General features: G+C 34.9%; 3 protein-coding genes and 1 non-coding gene across 4 annotated transcripts; 1 reads left to right on the top strand and 3 right to left on the bottom strand.

The window, feature by feature from the left end:
- Nucleotides 1–684: 684 nt before the first annotated feature.
- Nucleotides 685–6,989, bottom strand: LOC114393679 (acyl-CoA-binding domain-containing protein 4-like). Its single transcript, XM_028355073.1, has 15 exons — nt 6,641–6,989; nt 6,349–6,565; nt 6,173–6,250; nt 5,976–6,080; nt 5,200–5,266; nt 5,051–5,112; nt 4,410–4,549; nt 4,181–4,307; nt 3,926–4,040; nt 3,291–3,379; nt 3,056–3,139; nt 2,644–2,985; nt 1,306–1,821; nt 1,154–1,213; nt 685–1,007 (listed from the first exon to the last, which is right to left on the bottom strand). The coding sequence occupies exons 1-15, from the start codon at nt 6,676–6,678 to the stop codon at nt 921–923; spliced, it is 2,127 nt and encodes a 708-aa protein (XP_028210874.1). The 5' UTR covers nt 6,679–6,989; the 3' UTR covers nt 685–920.
- Nucleotides 6,990–7,816: 827 nt separating this feature from the next.
- Nucleotides 7,817–10,451, top strand: LOC114392904 (pentatricopeptide repeat-containing protein At4g22760-like). The gene is made up of 2 exons (XM_028354157.1): nt 7,817–10,109; nt 10,209–10,451. Exon 1 carries the CDS (start codon nt 8,052–8,054, stop codon nt 9,780–9,782), a length of 1,731 nt encoding a protein of 576 aa, XP_028209958.1. The 5' UTR covers nt 7,817–8,051; the 3' UTR covers nt 9,783–10,109; nt 10,209–10,451.
- A 1,213-nt stretch (nt 10,452–11,664) lies between these two features.
- Nucleotides 11,665–17,448, bottom strand: LOC114393819 (probable serine/threonine-protein phosphatase 2A regulatory subunit B'' subunit TON2). Its single transcript, XM_028355277.1, has 11 exons — nt 17,078–17,448; nt 16,843–16,997; nt 16,677–16,775; nt 16,218–16,376; nt 15,983–16,054; nt 15,377–15,509; nt 13,968–14,032; nt 13,291–13,366; nt 12,946–13,047; nt 12,595–12,787; nt 11,665–12,156 (listed from the first exon to the last, which is right to left on the bottom strand). The coding sequence occupies exons 1-11, from the start codon at nt 17,220–17,222 to the stop codon at nt 11,922–11,924; spliced, it is 1,434 nt and encodes a 477-aa protein (XP_028211078.1). The 5' UTR covers nt 17,223–17,448; the 3' UTR covers nt 11,665–11,921.
- On the bottom strand, nt 12,282–12,399 carry LOC114394313. The gene has a single exon (XR_003662718.1). It is a non-coding gene; the product is annotated as a small nucleolar RNA snoR104 (small nucleolar RNA).
- Nucleotides 17,449–17,881: the final 433 nt, after the last annotated feature.

Below are 17,881 nucleotides of genomic sequence, written 5' to 3' on the forward strand. Positions count from 1 at the left end.
AATTATAAATTAACTGAGTGAAATGTCTTTTACATCATAACTGAAAAATGATCATCCTTAGTGTACTTTAAAGGTTTGTTCTTCGATCCTTGAAGATTTGTAGATCCACTGAAAAAAGTCTTCCAAGGATGTACATTAAAAAACTGGTGATTCCATTAAAGTCACTTAACAACTTGCCAACACTAACTTACAAACCAGCTATAAATATAATAATAAACAACCGTAGGCCATCCCAACCAAAATCCATGTTATACGGAGCCAAAACAATGACATGACACTGCCACTCACATTGTGCTTGCTAACATGCGCATCCTCTCGGTCTCTTTCTCTCTTTCATTGCATTTGCACCTCTCTTCCAGCTCAATGCTTTTAATTTGTTATTTTTAAATCGACAGAGAGTTTAGTGCATTCTTAGAGGCTTTGACTATTCATTATTCATAAAATTAAAATACATGTTTAGTAAAATATTCATAACATACTTTTGAACCATCTTTCGTCAATAATAATAATAATAATAATAACAGACTTGTACAAAAAAATTCCAAGAGCTTCACCTTTAGTGAATAATTTTACATACTAATCTTGCATTCACATAGGTTTACACTATAGGTAAGTTTGGATGTAATGGAAGAAGAAAAAAAGTTGAAAGTACATAATTTAAGAAAGAATTTGAGTCTTGTAAAGTAAATAAGTAAAATAAATAATTTTAGTCAATGATAAGAAAATAAACAAAATAATATCCAATGCATGAATACGTAATATTAAACATTAATTTTCTTATCAATAATTTACTTGACATTCTAAAACAAGTTGCTCTCACTTTTAGAACCTTCCAGAAGAACTACTAACGGTGATTCATTGGTTCAAATATATGTACACATCGAATTAAGTGGAATAAGCAACTTCAAACAAACATCACCTCACTGCACATGGAACGGTTTTCTCGGTGTAGTAGATGCTCGATTTTCCATTGATTGCAATCTCTGTTTGAGATGAAAAACTTCATACTGTACAACACATATGACAAGTCCAAGGAAGTTTGGTCAAAACATTATAACGTAATCACCGGACCGGACCCAGATAAGTAGAAACATTCATCATATATGGGATTTGACATATGAAAAGGTTAGATTAGCTGAAGCCAAACATGTACCTGTAGTTGGAATGCTCTTGCTCTTTCTCCTGCAATAACTCCTCTTGTTGAGTGCAACTCCTACAACAAATTTAAATAAATCAATCATAAAATAACCATGTATACAATGTATACAGGTATGCAGGAGCTTCGCATCAAATATGTACATGTACCTTCTGTGTATCATCTAAAACAGCCTTGAGGAAGGCCACATCATGCTCAAGCCGTACATTGTCAGAGTGCACAATGTTTGATAGGTTGTTGGCCTCTTCCTGGGCCAACTCTAGACTGGTCAGCTTCTCTCTCATCAATTCCATCTCCTTATGTGATTCCGCCAATTTCCTCTCCATTTCCTGTCTACTTTTGAGAACAGATGCCAAACTTTTCTCTGCGGCTTCTTTGCTTGCTAAGGAAGCTGCTAATTGTCCCTCCAGAATTCCATTTTTCCTTATCAGGGAAGCCAATTTACTTTCATAGCAATGATAGACATTTGAAGTAGTCAGTGATCCTGATTTAATGTTTTCAGTAAATGACACGTTATCACTTTCTAGCATGTCATTTTCAAATACTAGGTTTTGTTGGATTGGAATTCCAGATAACAGTGCCTGTTGTTCCTCCGTAATGTTCTTGGCTCCACTACTATTCATCTGTTTACCATGGTCATTTTCGTTTGTTCTGTGATCTACTGCCTGGAATGCATCACAAATAAAAAAATATCATATTCGTTATTTTTTTGTCATAGATATTAGCATGAAGATTGGAATAGGAATTATTGTTAATATTAGCATGAGTTGAGACTTGAGATGTTTTTAACATTAGAATACCTAGTTTTGACAATGGACTTTCAAAAATTATAAAATATCATCTATTTGATCTAAGTGCAATTAAAGATGCCAGCATCGGCAAAATACCCCCAGTATAGAAATATGACATTTTTTCTTTCTAGGAAACCTTACTTGCACCCTAAACAGTTCACTACAAGCATTCTATGCTATTCATGCAAATATGAATTGGAATTGTAATGATATATAAATTTCTATTACAACTTGTTCATTAAAATATAGAGTTCAGACATCTGAATGTTTAAATTATGATTTAATTGTTTTTCCCTTAATGCAACTAGTGAGAGCTTATTATCTCGAAAGGAACAAGGCATAGGAGCTTGTATATGGAAGAACATAGGGTATGACCAAAATACCCAAATGTTGTGACATAATCAACGAAGACCCTGATTACATAAATGTGTGTTTGCATGTGTTAGAAATATGTTGACAATGGAGGGTTAATAAAATCAGACAATCTCCATTGCAAGTACATGATATAGAAAAATCTCATTTATATTTATGCATGTTGAAACAAGATGCAGATAGATATGTATTAGGTAAAATGCCTACGGAGGGTCCATCATGCTTTAGAAACACATTATATTCAAAGAAGCATCCAATGCTTCGGGGTGTCCAATAAGTGTTTTTATATTAGAAAACAAGGTTAATAATAAAAAAATGGTTTACCCGAGGGAAAGAATTTTCATCTGAGTTCTTGTCCATCTTGAGATCAGTATTGTATTCTTCATCGTGATCAAATTGCTTACGAAGGGAGGTGTTGGTTGGGGGAAAATTGGGATCAACAACCAGGGATTCTGATAGAGATCTCCTGCCGGAACCATGTTCAATTGCAGAAGCTAGATTTTGTCTAGCAACTGAGTCAACTAAACGTTGAGAACAATCATTAAGTTGGGGGGCCAATCTAGTGGATGATGAATGTTTTTCAAGTAGTACAGATGCTGAACATTTACTGGGAGCTGATTGTCTCCCTAGTGCTGATTCATTCTTTTCCATTATCAACACCTCTACCTGATTTGAGGTCAAGAAGAAAAAGGTTAAAGAATGAACTCAAATATTAACTTCATACTTTCTGTCAAACCTGATTTGATGGCTCTTTTTTGGATCCCCCAAATGCAACAAGAAAATCCTTTTCCTTGTGCTGCACGAGTACCATGCTGAAACCCTGGTAATTCAACAGATCTTATAAACATAGTTTCAATTTATCATGAAGAAAGGATGGCCATGCATACAAAATATAAGGCATCTAGAAATGCTTCTTCCATTATAGAAAGTAGTGAGGCAAGTAGGTGACAGCAGATGAATAATAGGCATGCCTTGTTTGTAGTGATAGAAGATGGAGGCGAAGTGATTGCCACAGACCATTCATTTTTTACAATATCAAATATCACAGTCTCTCCGTGTCCTGGAATGTAGAAGAAAGGAATGTTGAAAAACAAATAGAACAAGGCAAGTTTGTAGAGTATGAAATGAAATAATGTACAGACCATTGTTTAATGCATAAAAAAGCATCAATACTAACAAGTAAAACTACTTAACAAATTTTCTTCCAAGCTAATATATTACATATAACTTCAGCTAGATCACTTTGAACCAAGGGTAAAAAACTTGATGCAAGTTTGTATGATATTCTGTTTGTCCTTCTTTCCATTATAGTCAGAATTCACTACACCATCAGATTTTTTTTCCCTATAAAAGTATCGTTTCTCCAGTTAAATATTGCTCAATAAACTTTAAAAAGAGAAATGCTGACAAAGTTTATACAACCAACAGCATAACACTTGAAAAGAAAGGCAAGAGTAACAAGTATGATACAGTAAGCAGAGCAAAACACTTCAGGCCAATGTATAAATTATTACTCCAAAGTTGAAACATAGCAGACGTTCAAAACACACAAATAAATAGCAGGTTTAATATCATGAACAAATGCTTTTTCCATTATAAAACATACTTTTTTTCCGGCTTCCACCACCTGTGATATACCATTTAGTACCACAAAGGACACCACAACAACCAGCTCTAGGTGACGGATGAAAACCTCGCATCTTCACTCGTGACCATGCCATCTGAAGAAATATATATATATTTTTATCAAATTAAATGGTTTATGAAGAATTCATTTGCACTGTGGAGAAATCAAGCAGTTATACTGCATGTTATTTCTGTATAGACCATTGACACATTTGGACCTACAGAGCTCACTCACAGTTTCAAAGTCAAGTGAATATAAATCATTTAAGGTCCTGGATTTTGATGATCCTCCAAATATATAAAGAATTTTATCATCATAAAGAGCAGCTACATGGTTGAATCTTGGAGAAGGTGCTGTTCCCCTGCAAATAATACAATTTCAAAGGCGACATAATATCAGGATATTGGGTGATTATGACTAGATAATCAAAACTAAGTCCAACTTTTTCTTTTTAATCACTTACGTGTAGTGAAGTGGAAGCCATGTTAAGGACTTGAGATCGAACATATGTAGATCATTCAATTTCCTCCTTTTTGCATCCTCACCACCAAACAATATTAAAACAGAGCTCGCTCTAACAACACTATGACCACTGCGAGCAACCTGCCAGGAACAAACCCTTTGTTCAGTACTGCCTAGGTCTATGATATAAATCTCAAGGTGTCAAAGTCCATACAGAGATTTTGATTGAAGAAAACAAAGGATGATATGTTAGTTCTAGTAAAGGTGCAATTACAGGTTTTGTTTCTATATCATTTCTCTACAATTGTTTATGCTATTGAGTCTTGACTTTCTGATAATGTAACTAAACAGAATTCAAATGTAATATGAGACTTACATGCTTGTCAAGTGTGACTATATCAATTTGATCAAGATACAAAGTGTTTCACCCACTGGAAAGTCATCAATCATAATTCATGACCTGGTTCTTTTATTTATTTATTTTTACATTTTAATTAACCAATAATTATTATCGAGATTTAATATGATGAAGCAAAAATATTTAATATAATATCACAGTTCGTAGCATATCAACAGCAACATTGCACAAGAGCGATTTCTATCACTGCAGCATTTGCACTGTTATGAAACAAAATTTCCTACCGGTATGTCCCCCTTGGCCTCCATGAGTGACCAGCACTCTGTCTCTGTATCAAATGCCCATACTAGACAAACACCAAAATTATAATCAGAACACTTTCACAACAATAAACAGGACAGAACTATTACATGTAGAGAAACATGAATTGAACCTGAAATTCTGTCACTTCCTGGGTCTGTTTTCCCTCCAATGAGCAGTGCTTTTTTCCCCCAGGATACCTTGTCAATTTATCATCACGTAAGTGTAAGAGACTTGAAATAAGACACAAATCATCATCAATTATTATTATAAAACTAAAACAAAAGGCTGTTAAACGCAAAACACTTGATTAGGGGAAATATTAAATTGATACAAAGCTCAAGTATAAGAGTGTATTTAATTAGTCAAGTAGCTATGGTACTACAAGGGACTTGGATTCAAGTCCCTATCAGGTACTTTTCTTGTTCCTCACTGTCAAGTTTCTATTTACTACTTTGAACCATATTCCTGATGAATTTCCCTTTTTAATTTTTTCTCTCATATCTCTTCCTATGAACTTTATGTTCAAAGTTGGAGAATCCACCCAAAATTTCCATATCATATACAATTAATTTGGTGTGGGCCACACCAAAGTCTTGATACTAGTTCCTCCACTTGCTTTGTCGGATCAAAGGGTAATGCAATGAGATCTGATTGAGCATATCATTATTAAACAGAACAGTTTTGTTTGTTGCTGATGAATAGTATGCATGGACGCACAAGGGTGCACTGGGGGCCCATGATTTGCCTTTTCAACTTTTGAGAGACATGTTATTCCATGTCTTGCACAAAGAAGCAATGCCAAATGTGATAGTGAAAAAAGAGGAGAGAATTTTCAAGAACACTAAATAAAAAAACGATTGATATGCCCAGGGTGCTAAGAACATGTTGCTAATAGGACATAAGTACCAAACTATGGCCCTTGCACGCTGGAATTTTCAGTGGCAGACTGCTGGGAGACAAGTAAAGCTTTGACGATGCGGTGGTCCACGAAAATCTATCAAAATTCAGCACCTGACAGTAAAAATGGATAAAACCCAGTTTTGTTGAGATGAAGCAACAAGCAAGTAATTAGTTAAATCTGAGCAAGAATCTCCCACTTATACCTGCACGTCATCCAACAATCCAGTCCCGGATTCGCCGCCCACGACTATCATCTTATTCCCAATGACTGCTGCTGCATGCTACTCATACATAATTCACAATGAAGAACAACAATTGAGTCTTTTTTTTTTAAAACCTTGAAAGACACAAGTAATAATAGTTGCAGAAAAAGACAGACATTGGATCTAGGAATGGGTTTATCCCCGGCAATAGACAAGACCATCCAGTTCTCTGAGCTGCCACAACTAGTTATCTCAGTTGAAGGCTGGCAATCAACTTCATCAGAATGACCACTAGACCCTCCAGCTGCATCTCCAATTTCCGTTCCGTTCCGTTTTGGGGGTCTGACGGGAGTTCTGGTTCCGGGATTGGCCTCAGAAAGCTGCACCTTCAATCTGAAGTGAAAAACAAACCAATGTTATGTTACCAAATCAATCAAGTGATTGAAGAAAAGAAAGGGTTTTATTCACCTTCCAAGTTTCATACGGCGACGAGAAAAGCCAAACATGTTGATGAAAGGAAGAAGAAAAAACCGGAGAGATGGAGAAGTAAGTAGTAAAAACCCTAAAAGGGAAGGCACATTATGACGTCAGCCAGCCTGGAAGAGTGGTTGCCAATAATGAGAGCAAAAGGGGAAAGGGAAAAGGTAACCCTGCACAGCACAGCTGTGTTTGAGAAACGACGTCGGATTAGGATATGTGTGTTCAATGAAGAAAGAAAGAAACATTAGCTGCAAGGGACTGAAGATGACAGACAGAGAGAGGATGCGCACGTTAGCACAGTGTCAGTGTCAGGTCCGCATAAGAAGGATTTGGTTGGATACGTTACCACCTACGCTACTACTGTTTTATGCTTTGCTTTCCAAGTTACCGTTGAGTCCAGAATTTAACTAATGTAACTCTAAATGCTTTTACAATATTTTTCACTTTTATTTGTCAAATACTTTAACATATTACATATATCAGTAAATAAAAAGGTTTATATTTTTAATAAAAAATATTTTCAATTGCTAAAAAGGAAAATGTTAAGCATTATATTGAATAAATAACTAAAAGAAAAAAATTATTAAAACGTGTAAAATTATGATAGTTATGATTTTTTTTATTCTTTGACCATAAATAGTTTTTATTTTTAATATTTACTTAAAAGTAGTGTGGAGGTTAATACGTTATTAATCATTATGATTAATTTGGCTTGAATGCAAAGTGGTGATTTGTGGGGTCAGTTGTCTCGGGACTTGGTAGACCCAGAGAGAGTAAAGGACTGTTCTTGGATTGGAGCTGTAGTACAATTTATTTTCATCTTCTACACGGCCACGGGTGTTCTATTCTATGAAAACATCAAAATTATATCGGAGCTGTCCTTTCTTTTATCACTTTGCTTGGATACGTTAAGATAGAATATTGTTGATTTAGGGAGAAAAATAAGGTCCAGATTTTTTGGGATAAAACTTCTTCCCCGATAAGGAGAAAATGAGTCACTTTTTTTTCATTAAAATTAAACAAATTTTACAACATAAATAAAATAAATTGTTTTAAAATTCAGGGGCTGCTCCTTTGCTATCCATTCATATCTCTCGTTTAATAATTAACTAACAATGTTCATTAATTTATAATTCATTGATCTGTGTATCCACATCTTCATGCTAACAATAAAATCCCATTGATTGTGTTATAATTTGGGATTAACAGGTGTTTGTGTCGGTGTTAACGTTATCGAAAACAATAAAATCCAATAATTGTTGTTTACAAACTGCCAGTGAAAGGAAATGCTGAGGAAGAAGACCAACTATAGCATTAACATGGTTTTGCTTTGGTTGAGAATGAGTAGTTAGAATTACAAGCTTCTATTATAAAGAAAACCCAAAAAAGCTTAAATTAAATGGCAGCTACAAAATTGATAACATTGATGAAAAAATGTTCAACAGTGAAGCAGGCAAAGCAAATCCATGCCCACATATTGATCAATGGTTTTACCTTTCTTCGACCACTTTTAATCCATCGCATGCTTCTTTGGGATGTTACTAACTACAGAACTATGGCAAACTATGCCTACTCGATGCTTCATCATTTGCACATTCCAGATTCCTTCTCGTGGGGTTGTGTGATTCGATTCTTCTCTCAAAAGTGTCTATTCACTGAAGCTGTTTCTCTCTATGTTCAAATGCACAGGACGAGCTTGTGTCCAACTTCACATGCTGTATCCTCTGCACTCAAGTCATGTGCTAGGATTCATGACATGTTGTGTGGCATGTCAATTCATGGACAAGTTCATGTTTTTGGATTTAACACTTGTGTTTATGTACAAACTGCCCTTCTTGATTTGTATTCGAAAATCGGTGACATGGGGACTGCTCGAAAGGTGTTCGATGAAATGGCTAATAAAAGTGTGGTTTCATGGAATTCTTTGTTGTCTGGATATGTAAAAGCTGGTAACTTGGATGAGGCTCAATATTTGTTTAGTGAGATTCCTGGGAAGGATGTCATATCTTGGAACTCTATGATCTCTGGATATGCCAAAGCAGGAAACGTGGGTCAGGCGTGTACTTTGTTTCAACGAATGCCAGAGAGGAACCTGTCCTCCTGGAATGCAATGATCGCTGGTTTCATTGATTGTGGAAGCTTGGTGTCAGCAAGAGAATTTTTTGACACAATGCCTAGGAGGAACTGCGTCTCTTGGATAACAATGATTGCTGGCTATTCAAAGGGTGGGGATGTTGACTCTGCTCGTAAGCTCTTTGACCAGATGGATCACAAAGATTTGCTCTCATATAATGCTATGATAGCTTGTTATGCTCAAAATAGCAAACCCAAGGAAGCCCTTGAACTATTTAATGATATGCTTAAACAGGATATATACGTACATCCAGATAAGATGACTTTGGCTAGTGTTATATCAGCATGCTCACAATTGGGGGATCTGGAACATTGGTGGTGGATTGAGTCACATATGAATGACTTTGGAATTGTATTGGATGATCATTTGGCTACTGCTTTAATTGACTTGTATGCAAAGTGTGGAAGCATTGACAAGGCATATGAGCTATTCCATAACCTGAGAAAGAGGGATTTGGTTGCATATTCTGCAATGATATATGGATGTGGAATAAATGGAAAGGCATCTGATGCAATCAAGTTATTTGAACAGATGCTTGCAGAATGTATTGGTCCTAATTTAGTCACCTACACTGGACTCCTAACTGCTTATAATCATGCTGGATTGGTTGAAAAAGGTTACCAGTGCTTTAACTCCATGAAGGACTACGGACTTGTGCCTTCAATTGATCATTATGGCATCATGGTTGATCTCTTTGGGAGGGCAGGATATCTGGATGAAGCATACAAACTTATACTGAATATGCCAATGCAACCAAATGCTGGTGTTTGGGGAGCTCTACTTCTTGCCTGCAGATTACACAATAATGTGGAGCTCGGGGAAATAGCTGTCCAGCATTGCATTAAGCTGGAGACTGATACAACGGGTTATTGTTCTCTTCTTTCTAGCATATATGCTACAGTTGAAAAATGGGATGATGCCAAGAAGTTGAGAAAGGGTATGGAAGGAAAGGATTTCACTGGATGTAGTTGGACAAGTAACTTTGCTACTCCATGATTGGGAAAGTAAGGAACACACAACACAGCTATAACGTGTGTTCATATTGCATCTGCCTTTAATTTGCACATGGCCTCTTTGAGGGATGAAATGGTAGCAATGAAGCAGTGACTAGAGGTGGTGAGGAAGGTGATTTGGACTGTGATTCAATGTCATAATTGTCCAATATGTTTGAAGGATCTGAAGCTCTTGGTTCCGTTCTACAACCTCGGGCTTGGCCTTTCTTCCCCAACCATTTCTTAACCTTTCACTCTCTCTTATGCATATCAAGCATGCCTTCATCCTGGACTTGTGATTCAACATGCAGGAAACTTGAATAACACGCCAGTAAACAAATTGACATGATTGCTTTGTTTTTATGCAAATGTCTTCAATTATTGACTGCTGATGCTATTATGATTTGGTTCATATTTGTTTTTTATGTAGCATATACAGTCAAGGGTTGAAACCTTAGGTGTCATGAGCCAGGATGCAACGGCGGGCTGTGTTCCATCAAACTTGCTCATTCTTCATATAACACTTATAGAGATTTTGGGAGTCAAGACGGAAAGGCAATTTGGTGGTGTGCGATGTATTTTGTTATTTGGTGCCTAACTGCCTATTTTAGATTCTTCATTGTATATGCAGAGAAATTCCTGATAATGGCATGCTTGATGAACATTTTTGTTTGCTTTGTTTTTTATAATTTTGTGGCCACGTGATTATTTCAATCCACGTGTTTGATGTTCATTCATCAAAATGGAAATGTCCATTTTTTTAGAAATGCAAATGAGACGGTCGTTTGCAGTCTGCACTTATTTAAAAAAAAAAAAAAACTAACTACTTCTATAGTGTTTTTATCACGTGGATTTTTGTGTGTGCAGAATTTGCGCTTAAAGATTTTCTGTTTAAGCTCCTGGCGGTTTTTAACTACTTCAATTTTTCTAGCAGACTAAAATCGCCAAAAATGTTAAAAAAAACAAAATAAAAAACTCCAAACACCATATTTTCTCAACATTAGTTGTCTCCAATAGTGCTTGATGAGAGCCCTCTGCCAGTAAAGTGCTTCAAAAGAATCCCATATCATTGATATGTTGATTATAAAAAAATTGTGACTCAATGGTGTCGATCAGACCTATATGTAACAGAATCTAATGAAAATATGGTCAAAAACTCAATTCAAAATAGTTTACAAATTAAAAAAATATGGTCAAAAACTCAATTCGAAATAGTTTATAAATTAAAAAAATCCAATTAAAAACTTTTAAAATATAAGAGTTTATAATTTTTTAGTCCTTCAATTTTTTAAAAGTTTTGTTTTTACTCCATGAACTTTTTATATATTTTTAATCCTATAATATTTTTTCATATTTAGTCCTTTAACTTTTTTGTGTTCTTTCTTTTAATCCTTTAAAAGAATTAAAAGTAAGGATAAAATAAAAATTAACGAACTAAAAACAAAATTAAAAAGTTTAGAGATTAAAAATATAAATCTAAAAAAGTATAGGGATTAAAAAGATAATAAATCCTATTAAAAAAAAGAATGTAAAAAATCTTAATAAAGATTAACTATTTAAAAAAAATCAGTAACGAATTTTTTAAATGATAGTAAGGACCGAGTTGGAGCACAAGGGGTGCCCATTGCCCAACCCCTAGACAATTTCCAATAAAGATTAATTTAATAAAAGACTATTCCTGCTTCAGCTGAATACGTAATTGAAGCGAAAGAAAACTTAGAGGTGTTTAATTTTGATTTATTGTACAGGTTCTTTTTTAAAGGACTGCTGGGGGGGGGTCAATTTTATAGCATTTCAATTTATTGTCAGATTCCCCTTAAAATGCAAATGAATAGGTAGTAGACATCACTTAGCATTTCCCTCAAAAAAAAAAAAAAAGACATCACTTAGCATAGATAACAAAGCAATATCATTACTTTATATCCAATCATAAGCATTTGGCTACAGTTTACGATCGAACTTTGAACCCATGGCTATACTACATACACACTAATTTATGATGTTTTTACAGTTAACATGACAACAAACAACTAATTCCACATTTAATAATTCAAACATATGAGCTGTGTTACATCTTGTGAGGAATCCTAAGTTGAAAAGTATCCGAGGCAGCAGTTTTATGTTAGCAAGTCTCCGACCAGAGTTATTCTTCTTCTGGTTCTTCCTCCTGGAGAAGAGTTTCTCTATTGTCATGAGCCCAGAAACCACGTACATCTATGAGCATGCTGGCTACAGTTCCACCCTGTTTGCAGGCCAGTAGGTCTGCCAATGTTATCTTGAGTGGATCTGCTGGCTTAACCATATCCCAGATTTCATCCCTTACATCTTCGATACAAAGTTCGTAGTTGCCACCCTCAATCCATTTATGGTGTACATCTCTGTTTTCACAAGAAAAGGGTCAGTCAGTGAAAAGTTGAAGTAACAATGTCAAATTATATGAGCATTGAATCACATGGCCAGGTAAGGGACGTCAAAAATCTCCGTGGGTTCCATCTTATAACTAATGTGTCACTGTCTATTTGAGACTTACAGTACTTGCTGAAGCACTGCAAGCAGGAAACAACAGTTCTTCTCTATAGGAAGATTGTATCAGGCAACATCTTGCCTTCTAGATGCTCCCCTTCTATTCTTCCAATAATAGCATTAAATAATCATTACTGGTTTAGAAGTTTGACAACTTTATTGTGTAAAAAACTAATATCAATACCACATGCAAGTTAAAAGCAAAGAGCCCAAGAAAAATAGTAAAGAAAACAAATACTAGCAGAAGAATGAGGTACTTAATAAATATTAGTATACCAACAGAAGCAGTTTACCTGAAAAGGGAGTGAACATCAGCTGTAGTGAGGTAACCCCTCCCTTGAAGATCAAGGCATCGAAACAAGTAAGTCAAGCCTTCTGGGGTGTCTTTGTTTTCTAAAGCCAGAACAAAGTCCAGGAAACTCTCAAAATCCATCTCTCGGGCATTTCCACCACCACTCTTTCCACGACGAACATGTTCATCATATACTATAGGAAGTGCAGTTGTTTTAGTCATTTATTTACGAAGACAACGAGTATCAAACTGTCAACGAGACAGAACATGCAAATAGATGTTCGTGCCAATGGTAAATATGTGCCAAAATTTACACCAGATCTGAAAAGGGTATTATGGTAATAATTTTTACCTCTCTCGATAAAAATGTCAGCCAGAGTTGCATCTGCATATTCTCGCAGCTCCTGCTTGCTTAATGTCCCATTTGTATCTTTATCAAGAGCAAGAAACATGTCTGCAGAAAAATCAGGAATAAACATAAACATAAAACTTATAGGAAATAGTTTTAACGGCAATTATATTCATAATTTCAATTCATCAAGAAATTTAGGCCTGTCCACATATGAGTTTAATAAGAAACTTAGTAAAATTTGATAAGGAAGTTCCTTAGCACTACCCATTCAAATGTATACAAACAAGCAAAGATGGAAGCAGTAGGTAAATGAGTCTGAATCCTAAAACTATATAGATAACCCACCACATATGCGTTGAGCAGAAGTCAAAGAAAACCAGTTTTCGGCTTGCTCTGTGTCTGTGACTTCTTCTTCACTTTCCTGAAATACACAACAGCATACTCAAATAGAGCTCTAGCTTATATGGAGTTAGAACAAAATACAGTTCACAGTATTATCTTAAACAAAGCAAATTAATCATGTGAGGTAATACATTAAAGGATAAGCACCAGAAGGTCCATGACAATATGAACCAGCAGAGAGAGGGGGAGAACAGAATAACATGGTGTTTGGTTCCAAAGATCTTAAGAAAATTTTAGGGGTGTTTGGTTTGGTTGTTACCTGTTTTCATTTTCACTGAAAATAGAAAATGGTAATAAAAATGTGTTTGGTTGGATTTTTTAAAACATTTTCAGTAAAAATATTTTCCCAAACGAACCAAAAAATAGAAATAATAAAATCCCATTTTCAGTGAACAGGAACCTCATTTTGGGTAAAATGAAAACGCGGTGACAAGGAATGTAATTTTAAGCAAATCTAAAAAAACATTTCCTTCCTTTCCTTCACATGCTTCTCTCCTTCGACAAAAAACAGAGCACACAAGAAGTCAAACCAAACATGTTTTCAGAATTCTAATCTTTTGAAAATGAAAACAGTTTTCAGAAAATGAAAATGCAAACCAAACACACCCTTAGCAATCTACCTGGTGAAGCTCCATGAGTTCCTGGAGACAATTACTAAGCAATACTTTCTTGATGCAAGCTTTTCCTACAAGAAGAAACAAAATTTATCAAGACTTTGATGGTACAATTGGGATAAAAATATTCTGGATTAGCTGAAATTCAATCAGGCAAATGTGATTGAGCACATGTGACTGACCTGAGCACAAACATTTAAAAGATATATATGATTAAGATATGACTCAGCCAACATTCTCTCATGCCCTAGCTACTCATTCATTGATCCTTACTACTCAACTTTGTGAACCAAAACCACCAATTGGAACAATTTTTCATTTTCACATCATAACATGAACAAGGTATGTTAATGCACCCTACCTTGTGCTTAAAGCATTATTAGTAGTAAATTTGCAACACAATACCTAATTGAACATTCATGAAAGGAAATAATCAAACTATGAAATATAATGCTTATATACTTTACTTGCAAACCCTTAATGACCAGTAATTCATGGTGGTATTCAAGAAACTTATTTGTAATTCACAAGCCTACAATTGTTGCCATCAATGGAAAATTTAACGTTGTCTCAGGAAAAATGATTAAGCAATAGGCAACAGACAGGATGGCAGCACCAATATAAGTTATTGATTAGATTCCATAATAACCTGCCAATGTTATCTTCAACGTGTTTCATGGTGCAAAAATTTAAAATATGGTGATCAACTTTATTGAATTGGGGTTAGAATCTAAGCATCAATAGCTTTTATTTGATAAAACCCTGTGGCAGAGACTGTATATTCTGTGGGAAAATATCTAGGAAGCTTGTATTTCATCAAGGTCTCATTTTTCTCATTGGTAGCAGCATATGTAAGATTCTGAAAATGGAAAAACTCAGTTGGAGAGAGGCAATATATGCTCTCTTGAATGCTAAATATGACAAGCAAGATGTTGATTAGATGCTCCACTAATCTCAGTAGCAAATATGTTTAATATTGGGATTTTCTCCGGGTAATTGAGTTCAATGATTTATTTCTGCCAAGGATATAATAGCTTTCTAGGGTCAACAGTTTAATTCATCAACAATTGCTAAACATCTTCCAATATTTGGATCATCTATTACAAGATGAATATTGAAAATAATAGGATTGTGAATTGTAACTTGTAAAATTTACAAACTACCATGAAAACATTGAAGAGGACTACTTTATATAATCCTACTTTTCTGTCAGTTTTTTCTTTTATTTAGAGAACATATTGGAAAGCTGCTATATGAGTTATGCCCCCTTTGGTTTTACCTCAATAAATTTCTATTTTATTATTCTAAAATTTAAAAAGAATATTTTTTGTCACAACACAGAAATCTAAACAGAGGAAATACAACTATGAAGCAACATCTAAACTTAGCAACTAAAAGATATCAGCCATGCAAACCTCGTCTATGAGGATCGCAAAAGAAGAAGAATTTGTGTGCAGCAATACGACAATACATTTGAACAAAGGCAGCTGGCATGTCACGTAACTGTGCCAAGTTGGGTATCAAACCTCGTATATAGGCCTCCATTTCCTGAAGAGCAAAGTAAATAATAATAATAATAATAATGACGATGATGATGATGTGACAATCACTAACCTAATCTTTTTATATAAGAATGTAAGAAATTGATCAAATACAATTTAATCCCAGCTTTATATTGAGCATACTAAATAAATCACTCCAGAGGATAGAATTCTCAAAAACCTAATACGCCCAAAAAAAGGAGTTTACTCACTGTATAAAATTAAGGTTAGAACATAAGAACTATATGCATGCTATTAAAATAAAGGTTAGATAATCATAATAAGCCTAGTAGAGCAGTGAAATGCTGCTATTTGAGGAAAAGTGAACATAGAAAATTGAATATGATATGTGATTCTTTTCTATAACAGAATAGATATGTATATATGTACAGCAAAAAAAATGAATAGATGAGAGAGCAAACTGATTGTTCAATTTAAAACAATTGGAAGCCTAATACTAATAACAATAAGAATTCATACATGTGGCTGAAGGAAACCATCAGAATCCTCATCAAGCTCACTCATATCAATTCTTGCCTGCGTAAGTGAAACCTGCATAACCATAACCAGTATTGATCAGCTGTCATGAACATTACGTGTAAACAACACAATAAATTTTAATGAAGAAACAAAACACTGCGGCATACGTACTGAAGTATTCAGAAGAATTAAATAGCAATACCAATGAAACAGTAAACGTTGGCGGATGACCTACCGTTCGCATCACATAAAGGTAAAAGGGTAGAATGGCAATCCTGCCCTGCTCATCTTTCTCAAACTTCATAAAGTTTGAAGGACTGAAAAACCGCCGGCATTTAGGACCTATTTGTTCTGTACATACAGAGGCAATGTGGCAAAAGTCTTCATAATTCATCTATAAGAAACAAATGGAAGTGTGATTAGGATTGCTGTAAAAATAGTATAAAAAGCTAAAGAAGCCAAGCCTGATCCATAATAAACAATGTTACAGTAACTTTGAGGTTATCAAGGTGAAAATCTTGGCCGAATTATAAATTACATGAACAACAGCAACTTCGATAGACAAAATAGATATAAGGGTAAATTTAAATTATGACTATGAAAGAAATAAGATTGTCTCAGCAAAAATCCATCATAGCACACAAATAGAAGGATATACAGAGTGCGTGTCACATTAAATGTGAAAATGGGAGACCTTTTCTGCACCAGTAGCATCATCAATGACGCAGTTCTCTCTTAAGCAGATCCACATTGCATCTAAATCATCAGCATTCAGCAAAAGATCGGATTGTTTCTGTTGAACACGGCAGGAATGAGAAAATATATAAAATGTTTAAGCAACGAAGCCGAAAATGATATACCCTTAGAAAGCGATACTTTGCCAATCTCTGAACTCTATGACTGATTGATCCATCTTCAGGTTTCTTCTTGTAGAAAGTGGGAATTGTAGCAGCTTCGGCGGTTTTCTTCTGCTTTTCCTTAAAAATGTCGAGCAAAATTCTCTTAGTTTCAAGCTCTGCGAAAGGGGAAAAGACGTGTGGTTAGGGTTTGGGAGAAAAAATAAGTGAAATAATGGAGCGAAGAATAGAGACGGACCCATCAGGGCTTCGGATCCGAGACCGGCGCCGGATCCGATGAAACGGCGAAGATTGCGGACCCATAGCATGGAGGATGCAGGCGGAATTTTCCTCTGATTTTGAGGAGCGTCATGGCTTTCGCCGTCGCTGGAGCCGCTGTACATGGTTGTAGACACAGACACGATCTGAATCAAAATCACTGAATAGCTTCTCTTTCAGCTTTGCTTGTGGTTTCACTTTCACCATAACATTGATAACATAACTCACTCTCTCTCAACTCTCACCAATGCTCTCATTTCACCTCATCTACCACTGGATTCAGTCCCTTCTACCCCAACCTTTTCTTTTCGCATCCCAAACTATTCTTTTTTTTTTAACCATGAGATTGGTGTTCATCAATAAAATTGATGATTAATTTTCTTTTAAAAATATGATTTTCATCTTTAATGGATCTGAATGAAATTTCCTCTCCTAATCAAGTTTTTTTTCATCTGTAATTATTTACTGATGGGTAAGAGAAGTAATTTACACTCCTGTATTAACTATTATAAAATTAGTTATTTAAATATATTAGAGACTAAAGAGTAAAACTTTTAATTTTCTCTTATTTTTTAATTACCTTATATTTATATTTCATTTCTTTCTTATTATACCAGAGCATAAACACATGCGATGCATGAAAGAATAGTGAGAAAAGTAAAATGTTAACATGTATTGTGAAAATATATGGACAATATTGTTAATTTCTTATATATTTATAAAAAAAAATACATATTTACTTATTTATTATTAAAAATATTTGAATTAATTTGTTTCAATACAA

Source organism: Glycine soja, chromosome 17, assembly GCF_004193775.1.
Source record: "Glycine soja cultivar W05 chromosome 17, ASM419377v2, whole genome shotgun sequence".
In the NCBI taxonomy this organism is placed as follows: domain Eukaryota; kingdom Viridiplantae; phylum Streptophyta; class Magnoliopsida; order Fabales; family Fabaceae; genus Glycine; species Glycine soja.